Consider the following 27,452-nt stretch of genomic DNA (forward strand, 5'->3'; position numbering starts at 1 on the left):
AAAATAAGAAATGAGATAATGGAAAAAATAGAAGAGTAAATAAAGAATGGTGGCTGAAAATACTGGGGAGAAAAGTAAATGAAACATAGAAAAGTGAATAAAATTTAGAAAAAAGTCAAAGAATGTGAGAATAAGCCTAAACACCTAGCAAAGCCAGTTGATGAGGTCCCCTTGAGGAGAGTGGAATGGTATGGAGGGAAGGGCAGGGCAGGCCATGAAATCCTCTTGAGTACTATTCCTTCCTACTTGATTCCATTGCCTATGCTCCTTGATCCTCAAGTTTTGCTTCTGTATAATAAGGTTAATGATATCTGCTCCAGGTGATTGTTATGAAGATTTTTTTAAAAGGTGTATTAAAGATTCTGATGCTCAGTAATTAATGGTCCCTAACCTATGCAAGGAGATCCACTTGCATATCCAGTCAGCAATAAGAGAAGCCTTATTACAGAGTCCATTGGCAGAAAGTCTGCATTGAAACGGGTTGGGCAAAAGCAGCAATTTATTCATGTCTTACAAACATGGTCTTACAAACATCATACAGAGCTGGCACAAAAGAACAGACACTGTCTCGTACACCATGCTTCCTTCCAAAACACTTCTATTGAGTTACAACATCAGAACAAATCAATTACTGAGTTACACAGTTCTTCAAACATGTATACCTCCCCATTTGGGTGGTGAGATTGGCTAATCAGACAAACAATTAATTTACATGTTTAATACAGTGCAGGATTTGTAACAGGATTCAAGATATTCACATTGATATTGTAATACATTCTAAAACAGTACATTTTCAGAAATGATGAAATTAGGTATTAAGATCTCCCTGCCTGTTTCAATTCCTTTGTTGTTTCTTTTCTTTCTTTTCTGAAAACCAGTTGCAAATAGTTTTACTCAACTTTTCACACTCAAAAACACTTTAAATTTTAAAAGCTATAAACTATTTACAAATTATCCATTTTAATTTTAAAAATGTTTGTTGTTGGTTTCATTGTTCCATGTTAAAAAAAAAAAATCAGCCTCGTCCAACAACCATACCTCAGCTGCTACCACCATTAACTTCTGGCTGCCATGAAGAATACTTAGAATTGGCCCCTTACAACTTTTCAGAGGTCCAACATATATTCTGTTCCATGGCCCATGATACCAAATGCACATACATAAAGTGGCCATTTGACTTCCCCAAACTACACACCTACTACAGTTCATTTCATGTTGCTTTCACAGAGATGCCAAGTGGAGCAAGATGCTGTGAGGTGACTTTGTAGTGGAATGAAGACAATGATTGGGAAATATGCTTTTTTAATCCCAAAGTCATTTTAAACCACAAAAAAGAGGTTGATTTTTAATCTTTGTACATACAGAGTGTAATACATTTTCTTTACATTAGGCATAGTCATAAAAAGCATGTATAAGTTGTTTGGAAAATGCATTTTTCATAGAATTTACAAACACTGTGATATCAAACACATTCTCAAAAACTGCTAAAGTACTGACACAAAACCTGACTCAAAATGTAAATTTTTCAGTAGACTTAATTTCTAACTTGCATATTTAATAATTCAACTGTACTCAAGTTCCACTCATACTTCTCTAAGAACTCAAATATAGTGACATTACTCTCAAGCTAATTCTTTTCAAATAATCACAGAGTGCAGCTTTAATCTAACAGGTTCTGAATGAATTTCAGAACTCTGGCACTGGAAAATGATACAAGACACAAGTCTGTAAACTGCTCTATAGACAACAGCTCAAGACAAATTAGCCTAGAAAAGATAGTGAAACACATTCTTTGTTGTGCTAATTTGACAGCCTAAGTATATTTTGCGTGAACATATGTAAATTATATTAGAACTGCTCTTGAACGATTTTGTAGTCTTACATTTGTTTGTTGGTTAAGTAACACCTTTCATCTGGCAATGTAAAAAATCTTCACAGTCTTTTCAAGTAGCATCTTAATCTTTTCTGGGGGACAATAAATTAAATGAAGACTTAGGTGGCCATGCCGACTCTGGGTACAAACGATGGCCTTAAAAGTACACTTGCACACTATACCTATTTCCTATAAGAAAATTGCACTTCTAACTGGATTTCTAGTTGAAGTTTATTTCTTTATTCACTAACTAATTCAACAATTTCACGAAGGTACATAGGGATTTCTCAGGCCACACTGAGGCTTGTGACAGGCAGTGAATAATCCAAGGCCATGGTTCTTATGTGAGGTTATATTTTACAAAATTTTGACTCACATGTAACCTTAGGGGGGAGAAAAATTATTTTTCAGCCACAGTGTTCTCAACTCAGCCCTTTGATAAAATAATTTCTCAGGTTGTTCACTGTCCTTTTGAAATGAATCTGAGTTACTCTTATGATAAAATTGCATCAAATAATTACAAACCAAACTGAAATGACCAGATACTTTTATATGCAGGACAACCATTTGCACATGACAGAATTAATAAATACAAACTGGAGGACATTTTTTTAGTATCTTTGGATTTAAAGAAAAATTGATTTCCCCAACCTGAAGATAAATGGATAAATTTTCACAAGGCAAGGCATACTTTTCGTTTTTAAATCTTAATCACATTAACTTTTTGTGACATGTTCCAATGAGATTGTCACATTTATAATTTGGGATTCTGGCACAGTATTCATAAAATGTCTGACTATTCCTAGTTATATCACTGGTAATCTGAAGGAGATATTGAATATCTTAAGAAAATTTATCCAACTCTTCTAATAAATAGGGAAACTATCACGATACACATTTGAAGTTACTTTCTGGTCTACTAATTCAATCCATTTCTAGCAACAACAACAACAACAAAAAGGTAGCTTGATTTCCCAAGCTTGCAATCCAATATCGAAAGAAAGAAAATTTCTCCTTGCCTAGTAAAAACCTTTAAGTTCCAACTCACGGCTAGGATGCTAACCATCACAGAGCACATGCCACTTGGCAATTTGTCTCCTGGGGTAGTCACAGATCTCTTTCCAGTGCTCTCCACCAGTTCCTTCTGCTGCTGCACCCAAGACTAACTGCCCGATTACCTCATTTCGGGACCCCCTTTCAGAATCCAAAACCAAAAATTCAACACTTATATCTTCAAGGCCCTCACAAGGAATATCAAAGACAAACAGCTCATTGAACACTGCATTGGGGGTGCATTTCTTCACATGAGTCTTCTTCTTGGAGATTCTCTTTTTGGCATGGTACAGGTTCACTTTGACATAGGGATCTGCAGTGGAACATAACAGGCATTACAATGGCATAACTGGGCTGGAGAGCTGATATCAAGATAACAGTGCCCTTAGAGATCATGGCATGCCAATGACATGTGGTTACCAGGAAAACAAGTCAAAACAACAGAAAAATATGGATAAAACTTGGCATTTCTCTTGTCAACAGAATTGAAAATAAGGAAGAATATGGAAAATAAGAGAAAAAAGTTCTAAATTAGAGAATAAGGGAAAAAATTAATGATAGGAAAAGAAGTAACACAAAAGGAAAGAAAATAGAATGTTCTATGGACCCATTCTGATTACTATTAACTTACTCCAGAGAATAGGATAGAAGGAAAAAAAAATATATTAGACAACATGTAGCTTTACTGACTTGTATGACTTTGGGTAAGTCTATTTCCCTGACTTTTGGCTGTGTTTTCCATCGAATGAGGATTTAGAGTCCACAATGGCAATATTCTTTTTAGTTTTAACTTTTATGAATTTCTTTAGTCACAGGCTGGATTTGCTTTCTGTTTCCTAGTGTTAAGCTTCTCTGTGTCATTGTTAGTATGTAGATTTTAAGTTCATGCTACTTTATCACAATTACTTTTGCCTTTTTCTGGTGGCACCATATGAGTTAATTTTAGCTTCACAATCTAATCTTTTAAGACCATGTTTTCAACTCCCATCATTAAATAATAATAATATTATTAGATGATATTTGAAGAAGTATGTATTTCTAGTTCTCACAAGGCCCCTCAGGATGAGTAGCATTATGTCCAGTTTGTACAGTTTAAGAAACATACCCAATCATATTTTGCTAGTGAATGGAAGGGTTAAGATTTGAACTCAGGTAATTTTAAACTGTAGCTTATTTTGTTTCTCATTGTGCTATACAACACAAAATTGGTGTTTTGTTTCATTTTTTGTAAAGTTAGTCGTAAAACTAAAAGCTAACTTTTATAGCAGATACATAAGGTATTAGAGAAAAGATAGAAGAGTAAGAGTAGGTGGGCTCATTTGCAGTCAAATACATTCCAATCATACAGTGAATCTGAATATTTCAGAAGCATTCTTACCTGAAAGTCCGGACACATCAGATTTAGGCAGATGTCGAGCTTTTAAGACAACCACAGTTAGAGTGTTTGTGGTGGACTGATAGCAGAGAGAGATCAGTAACTCACCCCGTCCTGAAGACTTCTGCAGAAAGAGAAATGTGATATAAGTATTTCTATCTTTTTAACTTTGAAGTTTGTACTTTCATTAAAGTTTAAATAACATCGTCATTTAAATGTAATCTTACTTATTTTTATTTTAATATTCTAAGGAATTGAAGAGTAACTAAAAGCTTTTGAGCACTACCATCGCTGCTTGAAAAACCACTGCCTGCCATCTTGTGGTCTTGTTTGGTACTACAGGAAGTTAAAATTAGCAATAAATTGGCCACACCCATTACTTAGAAATGTTTACAGGATACTTAAATTATATCCTACACAGGATTATTTTTGGCTTTTGGTTTTTAATAACATCTCTACTTTTCAAAGTTATTAATAGTAATAAAGCTTATCTAATTCTTTGCATGAGTATGTGTTGGGTCAAATGACTCTACACATACTCATGCAAAAAATTAGATAAGTTTGATTTGATTTCAAATTCTTTAGCACCGACATATTGAAATTTGAACTCAGACCCAGAGAGAATTATTCTGATCCCAACTACATTCCTGGACCAGAGGGATAATGGAGTTAAAATTCTCTGCCTCTTTCACAACAGCAAGTTTCCATTTAAGCCAAGGAATGAATTGATTTTAAGTATTGGAGAGCATTGTTTTTGGACAGTGTCATAGCGTCCTTCTTTGCGTGCTACTTAGATTTCATTTGTACTTTAAAGACAATAGATAAGATATCCAATAATTCAAAGTAAAAGTTTTGGCTGAAAGTAACAATATATTAACTTGGTGTTTGTTTGCAACTAAGAGTGATAGCTGACACAAAACTAAAACTGCAATATATTTATACAAAAACTAATATGGGACAGCTGTATAAGTAGGCACTTTAAGGAGAATAAGAGTAGAAGAAAGATCCTTATTCCCACTGTGTCACTTAACCAGCCGGGTGTCTCAAACAAGCTGTGGAATGTATCTGAACCTTGACCATCATTAATTTCAGTAGGAGAGGAGACAGTCAAAATGAGCTCTCAGGTTTTCAGCTCTGAAACACTATGTTGTTTAAAAAACACAAATTAGTATGTTTATTGATTTTTATAAATCATTGTATTATAGAGAGAAGTTACTCTGAAATACCACTGTTGAAATCGAGTTTCAAATTTAAAGTGAAAATGGGGTTAAATTTGTTTCATTGATGTCTTACTATTTTCTAATAAACCCAGAACTACCAGAGTAGTATAACTACAAAAATAGCGGAACTCATTTCCTACTATACAATTTAGAGATGAGCATTTATAATTGAAAATGACGTGATGCCTCCTCCTTGAAAGGCAATTCCATGGAAAGTCAATACAATTTCCAAATCTTCAGGAAGAATTGATTTAATTTTAAATTTCAATTTTAAATTCAATTATGTTGACCTTGATATCTCTTTGTTAACTTGCTTATGAATAAGAAATATTCACCTGTATTTTAAAGTAGCAGTGTCTGTCAAAATATTTATGATAGAGATTAACAAAAGTATTTACATAGGTGATATCTAAATATCCACAAAGAATGCCTATTTATTTTACATCATTAAAACACTTTGAGTATTTCAGTTACGGATTAAATTTTATTTCATCTGTTCTATTCCCTTGATCTCCATTAGATTATAATTAATAATAATTAAACATGGTAAGGATAATATGTACAAGCTTATCATATTAATAAAAATTCCTTAGACACCAAAATGCTACATAAAAGATTGTTTATAAATACTTTAAGCACTGAAAATAAATTACCCTAACATTTCTCTTGATGATCTCTCTATTCATTAACATTTTTCCTTCAGATAATTCAATTCCCGAGAGAGGAATTAGAACTTCCCCAATGATATCATCTCTTGAAAACCTGTCAAAACTCAAAATTGTGAAGTGCAAGGCCAATTCTTGGATTTGGGTGTAGGGGATCCCATAGAATGTAAAGGTTTCATCAAAAGCTGGATCCAAGGTTTTTCTCAGCACTCTAGTTTTCACTTTATGCTTCTTCTCTGGGAGGATCGTCATTTTGATATATGGGTCAGAGGTCATAGACTGCTCATCCATGGCTGGCAAGCCACGGGCTTCCTTGATATTGACCACAAATGCTTTTCTCTCGAAGTTGTATTCTAAGGAGAAGAAGAGAGTTCCCAGCTTCTCTTGTTTCTCTTCTGAAGTAAGGGAAGTGCTGGACTTTAAACTCTCAGGGGAAACTGACTCTTTTTCCCCTTCTAAAAAGAGCTTCGGGGTTGCATTCTCCAGATCAGAAGGACTGCCAGGTTTGAGGTTGGTTTTGGGAAAATTGCCATTGAGATCTCTCTTTTCAAGATCCAGATGCAATGAATTCTTTGGCACAGCTGGCTTATTCTTTACTTCATTTTTATCATCTGCTCCAAACTTCTTTTTGCTATTTAGGTTTTCAGGGTAAATATCAACTCCCTTAAGCACATGCACAAACTTGTATGGAGGAGTCTTGTTAGACTTGGATGATTTTCTCTGACAGCAGATCCATGCAAAGAGAGAGACTGTGAAGACCAGGCCAAATGCACTGAAGATCCCCACCACTGTGGGGATTTCATCTGAAAAATCAAATGACCAATAATATACATTAAAGAAGCAGAGCTGGAGATATGAGCCTTTTGAAAAGCCTAATAGAGCTAGCAATTGCTATAGGTTGGATAGATTGAATTACTTTCCAACTGTTCTGGGTATGAGTTAAGTGTATATTTCACACTAACTTCAGGTACAAACACATCCCCACAGGAAAAACATAAAGTGTGCTAGAAATTCCTTCATTTCAGTGGTTTTTCACTAATGAAATAAAAAGATGAAAATGGTCCTGAATCAGATATGGGGGAATGCTTAATGACTCTGACCTATCTTTGTTTTCTCAGATAACATGAGACAGCTACAATATGATGGATCAGTACTAATTTCATTATTTTTTATTGTCATTTTGAGGCTTTCCAGAGCATCACTTTTTACTGGAATTCTAAGTAGTTCTTTACTCAGAATTCAAGCAGCAAACATTTAGGGACTCAGTGGTTCACTCAATTGTAGGAAATTGATTGTGAAACGATATTTGCCATTGCCACAAACTCATTAATAATTTTCATCCCAATTATGGAACAGTGGTAAAAGAAATATACATATATTAGAGAAAGTAAAACAAAAACAGAAGAGCAACAAGGTACCGATATTTTGTAACTTATAACACTACCATCCCTTTGTATGACAATCCCAAATTTCTCAGTCAAACACTGAATTATACAAAGTATAAATTAATTAAACTTAAATAAGATAAAAACAGAAAAATGGTTATAAGTGAATCAGCATTCCTTAACATGTAATGAGAACAGTGAGATTTAGAGTTCAATTTTATCTATAACTGTCTCTTCCCCTAGCACATGGCATGGCAAATGATAATCAAACTGAAATTGTCATTATTTTCTTGAATGATGGCACATTAAATTACTGACATTAGGTAATATCAATTATGCATAAGGCTTATCCTATTTTATATGTAAGCATCTTTCTTGAACAAATGGTTAGTAACACTATGGAAGTAAAAGCAGTATTACTACATCTATACATAGTGAATCCATAGAGTCAATGCTTAATATTATCAAAGTGAAAATAACTAATGTAATATTATATACATTTAGTTCCACTGCAATATGCTTTTTATCCTGAATAGTAAATAATAAAGTTATAAGTTCCAGCCCAGAAAGGGTTAAAACTTTTCTAAATAACCACAAGAAATCCAGTCTTTTGTTACTTCCCTTCCCCATCCCCCCAAATCTTCTGCCAGTCTACTTCATAATTACAAAACTGAACTCAGAGAATGTAAGGTTAAGAAAAGACAAATGAAATAGAAGATAAAAAGGCCAATAAAATCGCAATAAAAATCCTGTATTTTAATGTACAGAAACTGAATCATGTAAAGATGAAATAAACCTTTGACTTCTCCAGGTGGAAAAAAGAAACAGTGACTACTATAGTATAAAGCAAGAGCTAAAGATAATCAGCTAAACTTGGTATCAGCTTTTCAGTTTTTCCTTCTATTCAAGGCTTTGTGAAAAAAAAATGCACCCACATTCCTGGACCATAATAACCCAAGGCCAGGGAGCAAAAGCAAAGTCATGAACTGAGAGAGTTCTTTAGCCAATGTAAAAACAATAAAAACAGTAGAAAATCATTTTTTAAAAGTAGACTGATAGTCCATGCTAGAACATATTTTCACTGGCACAGTCTCTAAAAATTCCTCCATATTAGAAAATCATTCAGGTTTCAAATGAAGAATTGGGAATAAGTGTCATACCAAAATAAACCCAATAACCCAAATGGAAGCCTGGGAAAGAAATTCATTTATGAACATAATATCACAAATTGTCCCCATTGAATAGTTATGTCAAATGGCAAACATTTCCTATAACGTGGAAACACTTATCTACTCCCTATGTATTCTCTACTGATAAGGTCTTACAATCTTGAAAGCCAAGATCATAGTTATTTTACTCAGCTTAATAACAATTATCACACATCTGTAGATATCACTCCTCTTCACAATCTTCTATGAAATTTCATGATTTAAAAAATATGTGTAAGTAAAATTCTGACCTTTTTCCTTTGGAATATACTGGGATCTAAAAATAGTACTTTTTTTATTCTATGAAGTACGTCTAATTTTATGTACTGAAACCAAAAACTTGGTGTGAGAAAAGGAAAACTGAACGGGAAAATTGGAGCCCTAATTCAAGTTTCCAGCAGCTTTTAGCTAATTGTGCAACCTATAACACTTCCCTCATCTCTCTGGGCTTTGGTTAGCTCAGCAGTGAAATGAAATGGGCTGAGCCAGTTCATTTTGAAACTCTCTTTAACCCTGCTACCATATGATTCTGTCTTTCACTAGCAACATATTTCAAAGATACAAGAAAGACATAGCAGAGAAAAACACCCATATGGTACGCCCTGTAATAAAATATACATTGCCAAACCCCAATAGACAAGTTGCTTTTTTTAACCAAGATCAAACCCCAATGTAACCAGAGATATATTTATCTTCTCCTAATAAAATTTAGATTTACCTACAAATAAGAATCACCTACAAAATAGATGAAACCAACATGGGAAAAACAGACCCCTTTTTCTTTACTCAGTACATGCTGCAATTTACAGAAGTACCTGAAAATTTAAGAACTTCTTGAAGGTAAATTCTCCCTAACAGAAGACAGTTTCAGGGAGAGAGATACCAAGGAAGGGAGAGAAGCTGCAGAAATAAGCCACAATTGCCTGACTGCCATTCTCATTTTCCTTTTAAATTAACTACCTAGGAAATCTGTATTCAACACCCGGGGAAAAAATAAATGAATAAACAGTCCACCCCAGAGTATTCAAGGAATAACCGCAGTCATAAGTTCAGTAACTTGCTTACCAAATTCTTCCCGGCTGGTGGTGATCGGAGCCATTTTTTACTGCGTGTTCTGTCCGAGGTGCTGAAGGGAAAACTGCCTGGCTGGATTCACTTGCCTGGATCTGAAGCGCCGGCTTTCGGAGCGCTGAAAACAACAGCGCAGAGCCCAGGGGACCAGCTCCTGGAACAGGGAGGAGGCAAAGAGGGAGGTCCACTCGCCCTCGCACAGTGATTTGCCACCTCGGTTCCTGTTTTGGCTCTTCTGAGAAGCTCGTCTCCGAGACTCCAGACGTGGCTGGAACCCGAATTGACGCAATCCTGACGCTACAGGGCTGAAATCAGCACCTGCCCCGCTCCCCTCCTCCCTTCAAGCTTTCCTTCTTGCTTCCTCCCTCCTCTCTTGAGGATTCAACACATGCTCATCAATTATTTTAACTGTTGGACCACTAGAGATTAGCTTTGCTGTTTTGTGGGGGCTCAGAGGCTCACCGAGATAAGCCCTGAAACTGATCCCTGTCAGTTCCTAATATAAAATCTCCTGATCACCTAGATGAATAAAAATATGTTTCTGAATTTTCAGAATAACGTAACTTACAGAGGAGAAGTTTCTGCTTCAAATTACTCTTTTTAAGATGCAAAAACATGTTTTCTTGCTTTTTAATTTTTTTCTTTGACATGTTATACCTATGATACTTATTACATTTAGAAAAGATTCACTACAAATTGATGCATTTGATATAAGATAGTTTCCCCAGTATAATCCTTTATGGTCTAATAAATTATTAGTCTAAATATTTTGCTGGAACAGTTGATCTTTCCTGGTCTCTCAGCTCTCTTCCCTTTAATATCTGACATTTGACCAGTTAAAGCACTTAGGAACAGATGGGGATAATTCCTTGGATATTCAGAGTCACTCTCAGTTATGACTTTTGCAAATAATAAGGTGCTTCTGAAATGACATTTATGGTTAAAAGGCCTGACTTCTAGTACGTTTGTACAAAATAGTTTCCAAAATCAGGCCAACATCTAAAGTAACATTGGTAACATTGGTTATTTCAAAGGAAAGCATTCCTTTTTCTAAACTGATGATATTCTCGGAGGTGAAAAACTGTGAAAAATATGGTGTCAGATTCTGATTCATTGGAATCTGAAGAGTGTGCCTTTCTAAAACAAATGCTTAGCAATTTTTCAAAGGAAAGAAGTCAAGCTGTAACTCCAACTGTCAATTATTGCTCTGCAAAGAATTTCTTTGCTCTAGAGTTAATAAGGAAATGACATTCAGTGTGTGCTGGGATGTGGGAGAAGGGATACAGGGTGAGTCTCAGAAAGCTACTGTGCAAGTGACAGGTCCCTGCACATTGGCTAGCAGCAGCCCAGAGCATCAGGGCTCTGTCTGGGGAGAAATTGGCTTCAGTTCTTTGCATCATGGAAAATTTTATAAACCAGTCTTTTTTCTTTGCTATTCTATTTGCTCCCACATACTTGGCATTGGAGTGTTCCTCTAACAGATTTTTTTAAACTTTATATCTTCATGCTATGAAAACACACAAACTAATTTGCTGTATTTAATTTTTCTGCTGGCAGAGTCTGTGGTTGTGTCTTTATCATTTCACTTTATTCAGATTACCTATTTCCTTAATTATGCATGCATGCACCCTGTAGGGTTATCCCTAGAAATAAATATCCATTAGGTTAAAGAATAAGTGGCATTTATTTGTGATGCATAACATAGGTGGACCAAATACATGGTGTGATGTTTACTAAAGTATATATTTTCTAGCTAAGTTATTGCTAACATATGTTTAAGCTCACTTGTTGTAAACATAAATACCTTATGTGTTTGTTCTATATAAATTAGTATCTCATTAATTTTACCTTCAGATGGTATAATGTTGTTATCTGTAAACTGCATAGATTGTTTAAACTCTATTTCTATGGAACCCACCCCATCCTTTGCTGTCTGACATCTGAGGAAACATCGTGATAAGATTACCTCTTGCCCAGAGCTAATGCTATTGTGGACTAAGTAACTATTTCATTGCTTGCTTTATAAGCAAACTGAAAAGAACTGTTATTAATTAAAATGCCTGAAGTTTCCCTCATTTTCATTTGATGAATAACATTTTAGGTATTTATTCAATCTCTTTAGACAAGCTTCTAGCAACACCAGATGAGGAGTGGGCAGTAGACAGACCCCACACAGAGAAAAACCTGTACGTTTTTATGATTGAGATTCACACCCTACCACATTATTGAATTACTCTTTTTAGATCCATCAAACAAGTAACCAATTTACTGACGTGAAAAATACCGCTCTAGCAGGGGAGACTTGGGAGGAGGAGTTGTTGCTAGGTAACCACTTTTTCACCACCCAAAACACACAGCCTCAAACAAGTTCTTGCTTTGGCAAACACAGACCATTCTGTGCAGGCGGCAGTATTTACTTCAGAATGATTTTTTCACTGTTAAAATGGTTCAACTTTCACATTACTTTCTTTTCCAATTGCAAATGTCTATACATAATTTGAGAAACAATTAATAGAACACTTGAATTTAGTTTTAAGAAATTCAGTTTAATCTGAAAGCTATTGATGACTAATTATATGATTTTATTCTATTTTATAACGTAATTAAATTTAGTATATATTTTGATTTTTAAATTATTGTTTATGTTATTTATTAATTGTATAGTTCACTCTATATTTTCTCTTTTCTTTGAAAAATATTATTGGTGAAAGTATTTAGAACCTCATGCTAAGAAAAATATAATTTCAAAAAGTTTTGAAAATGTTGCCATGATCTTCAGTAATCTTTAGTAAAACCTACATTAGTAATAAAATATCACTTTACTAAAATATCATTTTACCTACTGGTATGTGGGTGGAGCAGACTGAAGTATCTGATGATGGGAAATGGATAATTGTTTCAATGTTCCATATTATTATATTATGAATGCTGACTCTAATGTTAACGGAATAGATTTATATTACAAACACACCCAAGTAAAAATCTTGCAAGACAAATCCCTCTTCATTTGGTATCACAGAAATCCCTTTACTACATTTGTTTTTCTTCAACATATTCAGCATTTACTATGTGCATTTAATAGTTCATATATGACAGTGAACCCAAACCACCAAATAAATAAGTAAACTTTCATTCTTCTTTTCTTTATTTTCTTTCAACACATATTAAACATGTATCACTAGATTTTTACTAAGTGAGTGATTTATATTTGTCAAAATGAGAAAAAATGATCTTTTTCTTCATGGAGCTTACAGACTACAGAAGTTGACAGCTTTTCTCTCTAGAACTAGACAAAAAACTTATGAGATCATCATTACATACATACTTATTTTGCCTTGTTCTTTCTACTCTGGTCAGCACTATTCTACAGCCATCACACCTATCTTATTCAGTCTCTTCTTATTGACCTTTTCCCCCTCACTATGGATCCATTATGATTCTTACACAGATTGCATTTTTTCTTTCCCTGTATCTCTCTATAAATTCTTTATCCTTTAAGAATCAGTTGAAGTTTCATTTGTACTATGAAGTTTCTGACTTATCAGCACTTATGGATTTCTTCTGATTCAAATTCTTACAACACTATCTCTAGTGAAGTCTTTTAAGCCAGCTTGACATATCCTTGATCTACATACCAACAATTCCCAAAAAGATAAACCAAAGGCCTTCACTAATGCTAACCACAAATATTCCACAAGATTCTTATTTTTTTATCTTCTCTGCACTAATTTATTTTTATGACTCCTATCTCCATTTTATTTTTACTTTTTAGGCCTGCCTTCACACTGCGGCCTTTGAATACACTTCTCAAATTCCTAAGTCTTGATATCTCAGCAATAATTTGATCTAGAGCCATCCTAGAAGATTTTTCTCTTTCAGTTCATCTTGAATGTATTTCTTGCTAGCTCTTCTCCCTCCTTTTTCAATCTATTCCTAAGTAAGACCTCTCTTAGCCTTCCATTATCACTAAAAAACTGGGATTGGGCAGAGCAGAAGTACGCTAAATTATTCATTTCAGGTAATGGAGATGTAAAAATGTTTTATTATTAGACAATATTTATTTTGAAAATATAAAGATAAACACTGGTAAAACTGGCATGGATTAAAGCTCAAAAAATTACTGGATTATATATAGTCTTACATAAAATAGACAGATATTAAAAAAACAGGAAGCAAGAGTAAGGTTAAAATGAATCATAAAAATGATACAAAAGAAAAACAAGCAGATAAATTGAGTAAAATCTAATCATCTAAGTAAGCATGGAAGATTGACAAATTCCAAGGTAAAAGATCTTAAACTGAGTTAAAAAATAAAGTTTAACCATATGCTGCTCATAGTAAAAATACTTAAATAAAAGTGGCCAAAATACTTAAATAACAGAATGCACAATGATTTATTAAACATAGAGAAATGTAAAGGATTAAGTTAAAAAGTCAAGAATAAAACTTGCTAGGCTTGGTGGCAAGCCTGTGATCCCAGCACTTTTGGAGGGCTGGGCATGCTGGCATGCCTGTAATTCCAGCATTTCGAGAGTCCGAGATAGGCAGATGGCTTAAGCCCAGGAGTTCTAGATTGGCCTAGGCAAAGTGGCAAAGCTCCATCTCTTCAAAAATTACAAAAAATATTTGAGTATGGTGGCATGCGCCTGTGGTCCCAGCTATTTGGGAGGTGAAGATGGGAGGATCATCTGAGCCCAAGAGGCCAAGGTCGCAGTGAGCCACGATCGCTTTCCTGCGCTTCAGCCTAGGTGACAGAGTGAGACCCTGTCTCTGGGAAAAAAAAACAGTCAACAATAAAACATCAAAAGAAATAAGATATACAGTTTTACTATGTGAAAGTATATACTGACAATAAAAAGCAACCATTTTTAAGGCTTATGCTCCAAATAGCTTACCATCAAATGCGTAAAGCAAAATTGTGAAAAATATTGATGAGAAATATACAGCAACATAACTGTTAGTTGTAGACATTATTACTTCTTCCAACCACTTACAGACTATTTTAATTCCAGGCTTGGGCCTTTTATCTGGGATGACAAAGTTTTACTGTCATTCTGTAAAAATTCAAACTGTAAAATTCAAATTATTTTCAAGGCATGAAAACTCTTAGAGAACAGAGATATTTCCTCAAATATTTATTAAAGGATTACTAGGAATTCTAAGAAAAGTGAGAAGATATTAAAATATATGATATTTTATTAAAAGAAATGGACTTAAAAATCAAGAAACTATAATCTTCAATGATTATGTAGTAGAACACCATTGAAAGAAGTATAGATATATATGTGTGTGTGTGCGTGCGTGTGTATGTATCCAACAAGCCAACAAACCAACAATCTCCTCACTAGCACATATAAATAACAGAGAAACTTTTACACAGGGCCAGGAGGGTCCATGGTTGGTAATATACATGGCAGCATTCTGATAGCTGGAAGTTGAAGGCAACCTATAAATGTCCATTGCAACACGAATGATTAAATTGAGTTAGGATTCTGTAATTCTGAAGTTAAAAGCAACCGACTATACCTATATCTACATCTGTTTCTGTATCTATATCTATCTGTATCTAAAATACATATATATTCCAACACGCTTATATCTTATAAAATATTATGTTAGAGAATTAGAGATATAGGAAAACACCATTTACGTCATAGTGGACTTTATTTATGTCAGACCTTCCAAAAATAATTAGAAAGTCATATGAAATGTGTTTGAAAAAGTTTTTATTACAGCATTTATGAATTGATGAGACAGCTAAAGATTCTAGGGCCAAGATACAAGGGAAGCTATAGAGAGGTGAACTGACAGTTTGCAAGTCACTTTTCCTCTCAGGAAATTATCTGATTCTTAAAAGAAAATTTAAAAAAACTGAGAAATCAGGAAAAGAAACAGAGCTAAAAAATAGAAACGCAAGCAGACATTTTACCGATCTCACAGGACTGAAGAAGCAAGAATTAGAGTTAGGGAATGCCTAGGAAACTAGGAAAGAAGGAGCTGGAATCCTCAAAAGGAAGAAGATACAGAAATTGTCACTGCCCTGAGTGATTTTTAGACTCCAGACATTTGCTCAATATTTCAACTTTCAGGTGAGAGTTTAGAAGCTAAGCAGAAAGCCACTGAGAAACAAAATGATGGCTTCAGCTGACTCATGGTGCTGAGGATACAAAACGTATGCCGTATTATCCATCAATGAAGAGAACTCTTGGCCGGGCGCGGTGGCTCACGCCTGTAATCCCAACACTTTGGGACGTCGAGGTGGACAGATCACGAAGTTGAGAGATCAAGACCATCCTGGCCAACATGGTGAAACCCTGTCTCTACTAAAAATACAAAATTAGCTGGACATGGTGGCACGCGCCTGTAGTGCCAGTTACTCAGGTGGCTGAGGCAGCAGAATTGCTTGAACCCGGGAGGCGGAGGTTGCAGTGAGCCGAGATCACACCACTGCACTCCACCCTGGTGACAGAGCGAGACTCCATCAAAAAAAAAAAAAAAAAAAGAATTCTTAGTAATCTCCACAGGCTGTAGTTGGGACTACTGTAGAACTACACCAAGGAGAACAGATAAATCATCTGTAGAATGAACCCTATAGAAACATAATCCTGGCTCCATGTAGTTTAGTTCCTGAGTGGATAAATGTAATGTCATTTTACCAGGGGAGATTCAAACTCAATCTGAAAAAGATAATATCACCCAGAGCTGCTACAAGTTTTTATACACAATGTCCAGCATACAGTTAAAAAAATAAGGAGAAAGTATGCAATAAAAATCAGTCAATAGAATAATGACATGGACAACTGTCATTAATATTGATAAGAGATAATAAGATGAAGTTATTTACCAGATAATTAGAATTTAGAAAACTCAGACTAACATTCTAGACCTAGAAAATACAGTTTTGACTGAAATAAGAAGTAAATGGACACAATGAACAGAGGGTTGAATAAAGTAATAGGATTGGTGAACCAGAAGAAAAGTCTATAGATAACATCCAGACTAAAATAGAGCACTAAAAGTATCGAAAATTCAGAAAAGAGTTTAAGAGATATAATGAAACATGGTAAACAGTAGTGGCAGAAGTACAATTTGGCAACCCAGAAGTGAGGGAAAGAAAAAATGAAGTAGAAGCAATATTTGAAGAAAAAATAATGACAATGAAATTTCTCAACACAATGAAAAAGATCAACCCATATATTCAAAAGACACTAAATACTCCAAGCAGGATTAAAAGAAAACCACATAAAGCCTCATAGTTAAATGACTAAGACCAAAAGGCAAAGAAAAACATCTTGAAAACAATTAGAGAATAAGATAATAACATTTAAAATGCAGCAAAAAGACTCATCCAACATCCCAATAGAGATGACAGATGTCTGAAGACAGTAGAATAGCAACTTTAAAATGCTAAAAGAATAACTGCCAATCTAAAATTTAATGACAGCAAAATCAAGGTGAAAGAAAGGAACTTTCTAGAAAAGTGGAAACTTAGAAAATCCATTGATGGCAAATGTTGACTAATAAAGGGAAAGTGATCACAGACAAAACCCAAATGCAGAGCAAAACAAAGAACATGGAAAAGGGTAAAATACATCTAGGTATAAATGAATATTAATAATAAATATTCAGGGTGTGAGCTAACTTATCGAGGAATTTCAAATGTATGGCCAACAATAATTTAAAGGGTAAAATGGAATGATTTCAGTTCCAATGTTTTAAAATCTGGGAACTGTTAAAAGTAATAACTTATAGTTGACTTGTAATCTCCAAGGTAGTTATAAACAACAGCAGGAAAAAATATAATTAAGAAGTGCCAAAAAGCTAATAAAAGTTAAAAGAAAAAAAGAACAGAAAAGAGAGAGAAATAAGTGGTTTAATAGAATATAAGTAACAATTTGGTGTGTATTAACCTAAAAATAACATTATATTAACCAATTATTAAACATTCATTTTAAAAAGAAAAAAAAGTTTGTCAGACTAGGCAAAAGATAAAAACCCAACTCACTAATTCTATACTGCTTATGAGAGACAAAATTTAAAAATGAGAAAACAACAAAGTGAAAAGAAAAATATCCTATCTCTTGTACACCAACCGAAGGGTGGAATATGTATTATATATATTCATATATACATATACCATATATATAATATATATTCTGTTAAGTTGGTACAAAAGGAATTGAAGATTTTGACATTACATTTAACCACAAAAACCGCAATTACTTTTGCACCAATCTATATAATTATATATTCTGATATATGTGTGCGTGAGAAAAGTAGATTTTTAATTCAGACAAACTGGAATTAGAAAAACGTAACATTTTATCATAGCGATACAGGGTAGAGTGATAAATTTTTCACTATGTAAGGAAGATATAAAGCTTTTAAATTTGTATGTGCCCATTAATATAGCTTTAGAAGATATAAAGCCAAATATGGAAGAACTATATGGGAAATAAAAAATTCCACATCATAAAGAAAACTCACCCAAACTTTGTTATAACTGATAAAAAAAAAGCAAGGAAAATCAGTACAGATATAGAATATTTAAATGAATTAATAAATTTGACCTAATTATCAACTACTATACAAGTTGATAATAATACAATAATAATCTTTACAAGAAAACATTGAACATGGATCACAGAAGAATCTCAATAGAAATTAGAGGAAAATAGAGGTGAGGAGCCAAGATGGCCGAATAGGAACAGCTCCGGTCTACAGCTCCCAGCGTGAGCGACGCAGAAGACGGGTGATTTCTGCATTTCCAACTGAGGTACCGGATTCATCTCACTGGGAAGTGCCAGACAGTAGGTACAGGACAGTGGGTGCAGCACAATGTGTGCGAGCCGAAGCAGGGTGAGGCATCGCCTCACCCGGGGAACCCAAGGGGTCAGGGAATTCCCTTTCCTAGTCAAAGAAAGTGGTGACAGATGGCACCTGGAAAATCGGGTCACTCCCACCCTAATACTGCGCTTTTCCAATGGGCTTAAAAAACGGCACACCACGGGATTATATCCCGCACCTGGCTTGGAGGGTCCTATGCCCACGGAGTCTCGCTAACTGCTAGCACAGCAGTCCCAGATCAAACTGCAAGGTGGCAGCCAGCCTGGGGGAGGGGCGCCCGCCATTGCCAAGTTAGTTGTTTGATTAGGTAAACAAAGCAGCCAGGAAGCTCGAACTGGGTGGAGCCCACCACAGCTCAAGGAGGCCTGCCTGCCTCTGTAGCTCCACCTCTGGGGGCAGGGCACAGACAAACAAAAAGACAGCAGTAACTTCTGCAGACTTAAATGTCCCTCTCTGACAGCTTTGAAGAGAATAGTGGTTCTCCCAGCACGCAGCTTGAGATCTGAGAACGGGGAGACTGCCTCCTCAAGTGGGTCCCTGACCCCTGAGTAGCCTAACTGGGAGGCACCTCCCAGTAGGGGAGGACTGACACCTCACACGGCTGGGTACTCCTCTGAGACAAAACTTCCAGAGGAACGATCAGACGGCAGCATTTGCGGTTCACCAAGATCCGCTGTTCTGTAGACACTGCTGCTGATACCCAGGCAAACAGGGTCTGGAGTGGACCTCTAGCAAACTCCAACAGACCTGCAGCTGAGGGTCCTGACTGTTAGAAGGAAAACTAACAAACAGAAAGGACATCCACACCAAAAACCCATCTGTATGTCACCATCATCAAAGACCAAAGGTAGATAAAACCACAAAGATGGGAAAAAAACAGAGCAGAAAAACTGGAAACTCTAAAAATCAGAGTGCCTCTCCTCCTTTAAAGGAACGCAGCTCCTCACCAGCAATGGAACAAAGCTGGATGGAGAATGACTTTGACGAGTTCAGAGAAGAAGGCTTCAGACGATCAAACTACTCCGAGCTACAGGAGGAAATTCGAACCAACGGCAAAGAAGTTAAAAGCTTTGGAAAAAAATTAGATGAATGGATAACTAGAATAACCAATGCAGAGAAGTCCTTAAAGGACCTGATGGAGCTGAAAACCAAGACACGAGAGCTACATGACAAATGCAGAAGCCTCAGTAGCCGATGTGATCAACTGGAAGAAAGGGTATCAACGATGGAAGATGAAATGAATGAAATGAAGCGAGAAGACAAGTTTAGAGGAAAAAGAATAAAAAGAAATGAACAAAGCCTCCAAGAAATATGAGACTATGTGAAAAGACCAAATCTACGTCTGATGGTTTACCTGAAAGTGACGGAGAGAATGGAACCAAGTTGGAAAACACTCTGCAGGATATTATCCAGGAGAACTTCCCCAATCTAGCAAGGCAGGCCAACATTCAAATTCAGGAAATACAATGAATGCCACAAAGATACTCCTCGAGAAGAGCAACTCCAAGACACATAATTGTCAGATTCACCAAAGTTGAAATGAAGGAAAAAATGTTAAGGGCAGCCAGAGAGAAAGGTCGGGTTACCCACAAAGGGAAGCCCATCAGACTAACAGTGGATCTCTCGGCAGAAACTCTATAAGCCAGAAGAGAGTGGGGACCAACATTCAACATTCCTAAAGAAAAGAATTTTCAACCCAGAATTTCATATCCAGCCAAACTAAGCTTCATAAGTGAAGGAGAAATAAAATACTTTACAGACAAGCAAATGCTGAGAGATTTTGTCACCACCAGGCCTGCCCTAAAAGAGCTCCTGAAGGAAACATTAAACATGGAAAGGAACAACTGGTACCAGCCACCGCAAAAACATGCCAAATTGTAAAGACCGTCAAAGCTAGGAAGGAACTGCATCAACTAACGAGCAAAATAAGCAGCTAACATCAAAATGACAGGATTAAATTCACACATAACAATATTAACTTTAAATGTAAATGGGCTAAATGCTCCAAATAAAAGACACAGACTGGCAAATTGGATAAAGAGTCAAGACTCATCAGTGTGCTATATTCAGGAAACCCATCTCACATGCAGAGACACACATAGGCTCAAAATAAAGGGATGGAGGAAGATCTACCAAGCAAATGGAAAACAAAAAAAGGCAGGGGTTGCAATCCTAGTCTCTGATAAAACAGACTTTAAACCAATAAAGATCAAAAGAGACAAAGAAAGCCATTGCATAATGGTAAAGGGATCAATTCAACAAGAAGAGCTAACTCTCCTAAATATATATGCACCCAATATAGGAACACCCAGATTAATAAAGCAAGTTCTTAGTGACCTACAAAGAGACTTAGACTCCCACACAATAATAATGGGAGACTTTAACAACCCACTGTCAACATTAGACAGATGAATGAGACAGAAAGTTAACAAGGATACCCAGGAATTGAACTCAGCTCTGCACCAAGTGGACCTAATAGACATTTACAGAACTCTCCACCCTAAATCAACAGAATATACATTCTTTTCAGCACCACACCACACCTACTCCAAAACTGACCACATAGTTGGAAGTAAAGCACTCCTCAGCAAATGTAAAAGAACAGAAATTATAACAAACTGTCTCTCAGACCACAGTGCAATCAAACTAGAACTCAGGATTAAGAAACTCACTCAAAACTGCTCAGCTACATGGAAACTGAACAACCTGCTCCTGAATGACTACTGGGTAAATAATGAAATGAAGGCAGAAATAAAGATGTTCTTTGAAACCAATGAGAACAAAGACACAACATACCAGAATCTCTGGGACACATTCAAAGCAGTGTGTAGAGGGAAATTTATAGCACTAAATGCCCACAAGAGAAAGCAGGAAAGATCTAAAATTGACACCCTAACATCACAATTAAAAGAACTAGAGAAGCAAGAACAAACACATTCAAAAGCTAGCAGAAGGCAAGAAATAACTAAGATCAGAGCAGAACTGAAGGAAATAGAGACACAAAAAACCTTTCAAAAATTAATGAATCCAGGAGCTGGTTTTTTGAAAAGATCAACAAAATTGATAGACTGCTAGCAAGACTAATAAAGAAGAAAATAGAGAACAATCAAATAGACGTAATAAAAAATGATAAAGGGGATATCACCACCGATCCCACAGAAATACAAACTACCATCAGAGAATACTATAAACACCTCCATGCAAATAAACTAGAAAATCTAGAAGAAATACATAAATTCCTCAACACATACATCCTCCCAGGACTAAACCAGGAAGAAGTTGAATCTCTGAATAGACCAATAACAGGCTATGAAATTGAGGCAATAATCAATAGCTTACCAACCAAAAAAAGTCCGGAACCAGATGGATTCACAGCCGAATTCTACCAGAGGTACAAAGAGGAGCTGGTACCATTCCTTCTGAAACTATTCCAATCAATAGAAAAAGAGGGAATCCTCCCTAACTCACTTTATGAGGCCAGCATCATCCTGATACCAAAGCCGGGCAGAGACACAACCAAAAGAGAGAATTTTAGACCAATATCCTTGATGAATATCGATGCAAAAATCCTCAATAAAATACTGGCAAACAGAATCCAGCAGCACATCAAAAAGCTTATCCACCATGATCAAGTGGGCTTCATCCCTGGGATGCAAGGCTGGTTCAACATACGCAAATCAATAAATGTAATCCAGCATATAAACAGAATCAAAGACAAAAACCACATGATTATCTCAATAGATGCAGAAAAGGCCTTTGACAAAATTCAACAACTCTTCATGCTAAAAACTCTCAATAAATTAGGTATTGATGGGATGTATCTCAAAATAAGAAGAGCTATCTATGACAAACCCACAGCCAATATCATACTGAATGGGCAAAAACTGGAATCATTCCCTTTGAAAACGGGCACAAGAGAGGGATGCCTTCTCTCACCACTCCTATTCAACACAGTGTTGGAAGTTCTGGCCAGGACAATTAGGCAGGAGAAGCAAATAAAGGGTATTCAATTAGGAAAAGAAGAAGTCAAATTGTCCCTGTTTGCAGATGACATGATTGTATATCTAGAAAACCCCATCATCTCAGCCCAAAATCTCCTCAAGCTGATAAGCAACTTCAGCAAAGTCTCAGGATACAAAATCAATGCACAAAAATCACAAGCATTCTTATACACCAATAACAGACAAACAGAGAGCCAAATCATGAGTGAACTCCCATTCACAATTGCTTCAAAGAGGATAAAATACCTAGGAATCCAACTTACAACGGATGTGAAGGACCTCTTCAAGGAGAACTACAAACCACTGCTCAATGAAATAAAAGAGGATACAAACAAATGGAAGAACATTCCATGCTCATGGGTAGGAAGAATCAATATCGTGACAATGGCCATACTGCCCAAGGTAATTTGTAGATTCAATGCCATCTCCATCAAGCTACCAATGACTTGCTTCACAGAATTGGAAAAAACCACTTTAAAGTTCATATGGAACCAAAAAAGAGCCCACATTGCCAAGTCAATTGTAAGCCAAAAGAACAAAGCTGGAGGCATCATGCTACCTGACTTCAAACTATAATACAAGGCTACAGTAACCAAAACAGCATGGTACTAGTACCAAAACAGAGATGTAGATCAATGGAACAGAACAGAGCCCTCAGAAATAATGCTGCATATCTACAACTATCTGATCTTTGACAAACCTGAGAAAAACAAGCAATGGGGAAAGGATTCCCTATTTAATAAATGGTGCTGGCAAAACTGGCTAGCCATATGTAGAAAGCTGAAACTGGATCCCTTCCTTACACTTATATAAAAATTAACTCAAGATGGATTAAAGACTTACATGTTAGACCTAAAACCATAAAAACTCTAGAAGAAAACCTAGGCAATACCATTCAAGACACAGGCATGGGCAAGGACTTCATGTCTAAAACACCAAAAGCAATGGCAACAAAAGCCAAAATTGACAAATGGGATCTCATTAAACTAAAGAGCTTCTGCACAGCAAAAGAAACTACCCTCAGAGTGAACAGGCAACCTACAAAATGGGAGAAAATTTTTGCAACCTACTCATCTGACAAAGGGCTAATATCCAGAATCTACAATGAACTCAAACAAATTTACAAGAAAAAAACAACCCCATCAAAAAGCGGGCAAAGGATATGAACAGACACTTCTCAAAAGAAGACATTTATGCAGCCAAAAAACACATGAAAAAATGCTCATCATCACTGGCCATCAGAGAAATGCAAATCAAAACCACAATGAGATACCATCTCACATTTGTTAGAATGGTGATCATTAAAAAGGCAGGAAACAGCAGGTGCTGGAGAGGATGTGGAGAAATAGGAACAATTTTACACTGTTGGTGGGACTGTAAACTAGTTCAACCATTGTGGAAGTCAGTGTGGCGATTCCTCAGGGATCTGGAACTAGAAATACCATTTGACCCAGCCACCCCATTACTGGGTATATATCCAAAGGATTATAAATCATGCTGCTATAAAGACACATGCACACGTATGTTTATTGTGGCACTATTCACAATAGCAAAGACTTGGAACCAACGTAAATGTCCAACAACGATAGACTGGATTAAGAAAATGTGGCACATATACACATATGCAGCCATAAAATATGATGAGTTCATGTCCTTTGTAGGGACATGGATGAAACTGGAAACCATCGTTCTCAGCAAACTATCGCAAGGACAAAAAACCAAACACCGCATATACTCACTCATAGGTGGGAATTGAACAATGAGAACACATGGACACAGGAAGGGGAACATCACAAACTGGGGACTGTTGTGGGGTGGGGGGAGTGGGGAGGGATAGCATTAGAAGATATACCTAATGCTAAATGGCGAGTTAATGGGTGCAGCACACCAACGTGGCACATGTATACATATGTAACAAACCTGCACGTTGTGCACATGTACCCTAAAACTTAAAGTATAATAATAATAAAATTAAAAAAAGAAATTAGAGGAAAATATTGTGAACTGAATGATAATGATAACATGTCATATCAAGATCTACAGAAAATAGCCCTAAATGTGCTTAGAGAGTATATGGTTTATACTCTCCAAGTATACAATTCCTGATAACATTGACGGGAAAAAAGACGGAAGAATGCAAATTACAGATGACTTGAGAACAAAAAAGGCAAGGCACAGAATAGAAGTTAGAGAGTATATTTGCAATATATAATCCTGACATAGGAATTGTATCCAAAATATTTAAAGAAAAATCAATGTTTAAAAGACAGACATTTCAATAAAAAATGGACAAAAGTAGAGACACTTTACTAAGAAAGACATGATATCCCAAAGGTAGATGATCATAGGAAAGTAGCTTGGAATCGGCAGTCACTAAAACCATGCAAATTAAAATCACACATAATGTAGGTACTACACACCTACTAAAAGGATCGATGGAGTAGATACTAAGTGTTGACAAAAATATAAGGCAACAAGAGAAGCTGTCTCAGGGTGTTTATATTAGTACAAACATTTATAAAAAATATTTTACAGCATTTAGTAAGCAGAACATAGCCACACATTAAGGCCCTCCAATTCCACCTATTGCTAAATTCGAAGTTGAAATGACTGGAGTGTTCATAGTAGTATTATTTGCAGTTGCCAAAAATTAGAAAGAGCTGGATTTTCCTATCAGTATTAAATTGGATAAATAAGTGTATTCAGTAGACTATTATACAGAAATGAAAAAGAAAATGCTGCTACATATAACAAAAATACATTTAGTAAATATAATGTTAAATGTTAAGCAGAAAAAGAGTGCATAATAAGTGATTCCACTTATTTAAATTTTATGAAACAAGAAACACTAGTCAATAGTGGTAAAATTCATTTAGTGATTATATTTGTAGGGGTCAGTAACTGGTATAGAGCACATAGGCGGTTTCTGGGTTGTTGATATTCTCTATATTGATCAGGGAAGAGGATATAAGATTTTTTATTTGTTTTTAATTCATTAAGTTGACATGTTATAATTTGTGTACTCTTCTTTATATATGTCAAAAAGTTTAACAGAAGTTATGTGTGTACATAAACTTCACATTGCTACATGTTTTACAAAGGTAAATATATTTTCAAGCACATGTTTATAAATGCCTACACATGCTTATAGATGCCTGTAAGGGAGAAGAATGTGACTGGTAATTGGACTTAAAGAAAAAAATAAGTAAAATTAGAGATGAACTATGCGTAGATTTAAGATGTATCTATGGGTTTTTTAAAAATAAAACCTGAGTATTCTTCTGAGCAATCTTTAACTTTTTAGCTATCTACTCACTTTAAATTCTATCTCAGAGTCAAAGATTGGCACTTACCTTTTGTATTTACAGTAACATATTAACTCTGAGCTGTTTATTTTATCCCAGTATACATATTGTAAAAATAGATGGTTAGTAGGAAGAAAGAAGAAAAAAACTCTGCATAAAGATTGTATGAAGACAATGTATACGAAATGTGAACTTCTTGAACTTTTACATAAAATGAATATTCATTTCCAAATGTTCTTCACCGTGGTCTCAGCCTTAGCAAATGAAACGTGGAAGATGAAAGTCCCAGATTTCACCCAAGAATCGTAGGAGCTGCACAGCATGTGAGGAGTCCGATTATATATATAAGTCAGCTAGGGATAAAGTTCAAGGAGCTGGAATAATTATGTAATATCAGAATAGTGGAGTAAGGATTTGAAAGTATAGAACTCCATGACCTGCAAGCTTCCTTTCAATTATTAGGTGCTATAACCTTTTCTCTACCCGAGATAAAATACCTCTGATTTCCACATCATTGAACACTATCAGGTGTTACTTCCAAAGCCAAAAATCCACATGTAGCAATCAACATGCCCGGTCTCCCCGCAAAAAGATGAAATATATCTTTGCTTCCTCATCTTTGCTTTATATAAACTTCCCTTACTTCACGGTAGTCACTTCTTCACACGAATTTAACATTCATCTGCTTATCGTTTTTCTCCTCTTCCCTTCACAAACTTATATCTACTCTCAAGTGAAAAACTAGTAACAGTTACTTATAGCACATCTTGAAATAAAATATTTTTGTGACTGCTCTTGAGTATATATGTATTTTAAAGACTTACGTCTGTGAATGGAACCAAATACTGTTCTGTACTCCAGGAAGTTATGAAAAGGGCAAAATCACCTGTGTCCTTCCTTGAGCATCTAAAATCATGTAATAGTCATGCTATTTTGTCTATTTTTACAGCATATTTCCTTAGAAAGCAGAACACACACTCATAAGCAATAGTGGAGAAATTAAGATCAAAATTTAACAATATGATTTAATAGTGGCAAGGAAGAAAAAAGAAAAAATATTGAAAAGTTAACTTAGGAAATCTTCAATATCTGAGAAGATATCCACCAATAAAGAAAGGAAAAGTCAATGATAGCTTAATGAGTCAAACCACAACTATTAAAATGTTATTTTTTAGGTGACAGTGGCTAATCCCAGTTAGGAATTACTGAAATTAATTTAGTCTGGTTTGCACATTTTTCTAACCCCTTCCGTCTTTTACTGAAATTAATTATTTTTAATTGAACTATAATCTACTTATCCACTTTTGGCATACAGCCACATTTAGTGGATTTGATGCACTGTCATGACTTTCAAAATTGCTGATTATTTCTACTGAAATTGTAGAAAATTATTAAAATGTCACCTAAACATCTAAGGTTAAATTTTTGCCAATATCCAGGATATAGCAT

General features: G+C 35.5%; 1 protein-coding gene across 2 annotated transcripts; it reads right to left on the minus strand.

Moving 5' to 3' along the window:
* Positions 1-481: 481 nt before the first annotated feature.
* Positions 482-10,153, minus strand: SYT4 (synaptotagmin 4). 2 transcript variants are annotated; one of them, XM_019014191.2, is made up of 4 exons: positions 9,845-10,153; positions 6,181-6,989; positions 4,305-4,425; positions 482-3,239 (listed from the first exon to the last, which is right to left on the minus strand). In XM_019014191.2, the coding sequence occupies exons 1-4, from the start codon at positions 9,876-9,878 to the stop codon at positions 2,932-2,934; spliced, it is 1,272 nt and encodes a 423-aa protein (XP_018869736.1). In that variant the 5' UTR covers positions 9,879-10,153; the 3' UTR covers positions 482-2,931. The 2 variants fall into 2 exon arrangements, with proteins under 2 accessions (XP_018869736.1, XP_004059402.1); XM_004059354.4 differs by having other exon boundaries at positions 6,175-6,989; positions 9,845-10,150.
* Between the last annotated feature and the right edge of the window lie 17,299 nt (positions 10,154-27,452).

Source organism: Gorilla gorilla, chromosome 17 (genome assembly GCF_029281585.2).
Source record: "Gorilla gorilla gorilla isolate KB3781 chromosome 17, NHGRI_mGorGor1-v2.1_pri, whole genome shotgun sequence".
Lineage (NCBI taxonomy): Eukaryota > Metazoa > Chordata > Mammalia > Primates > Hominidae > Gorilla > Gorilla gorilla.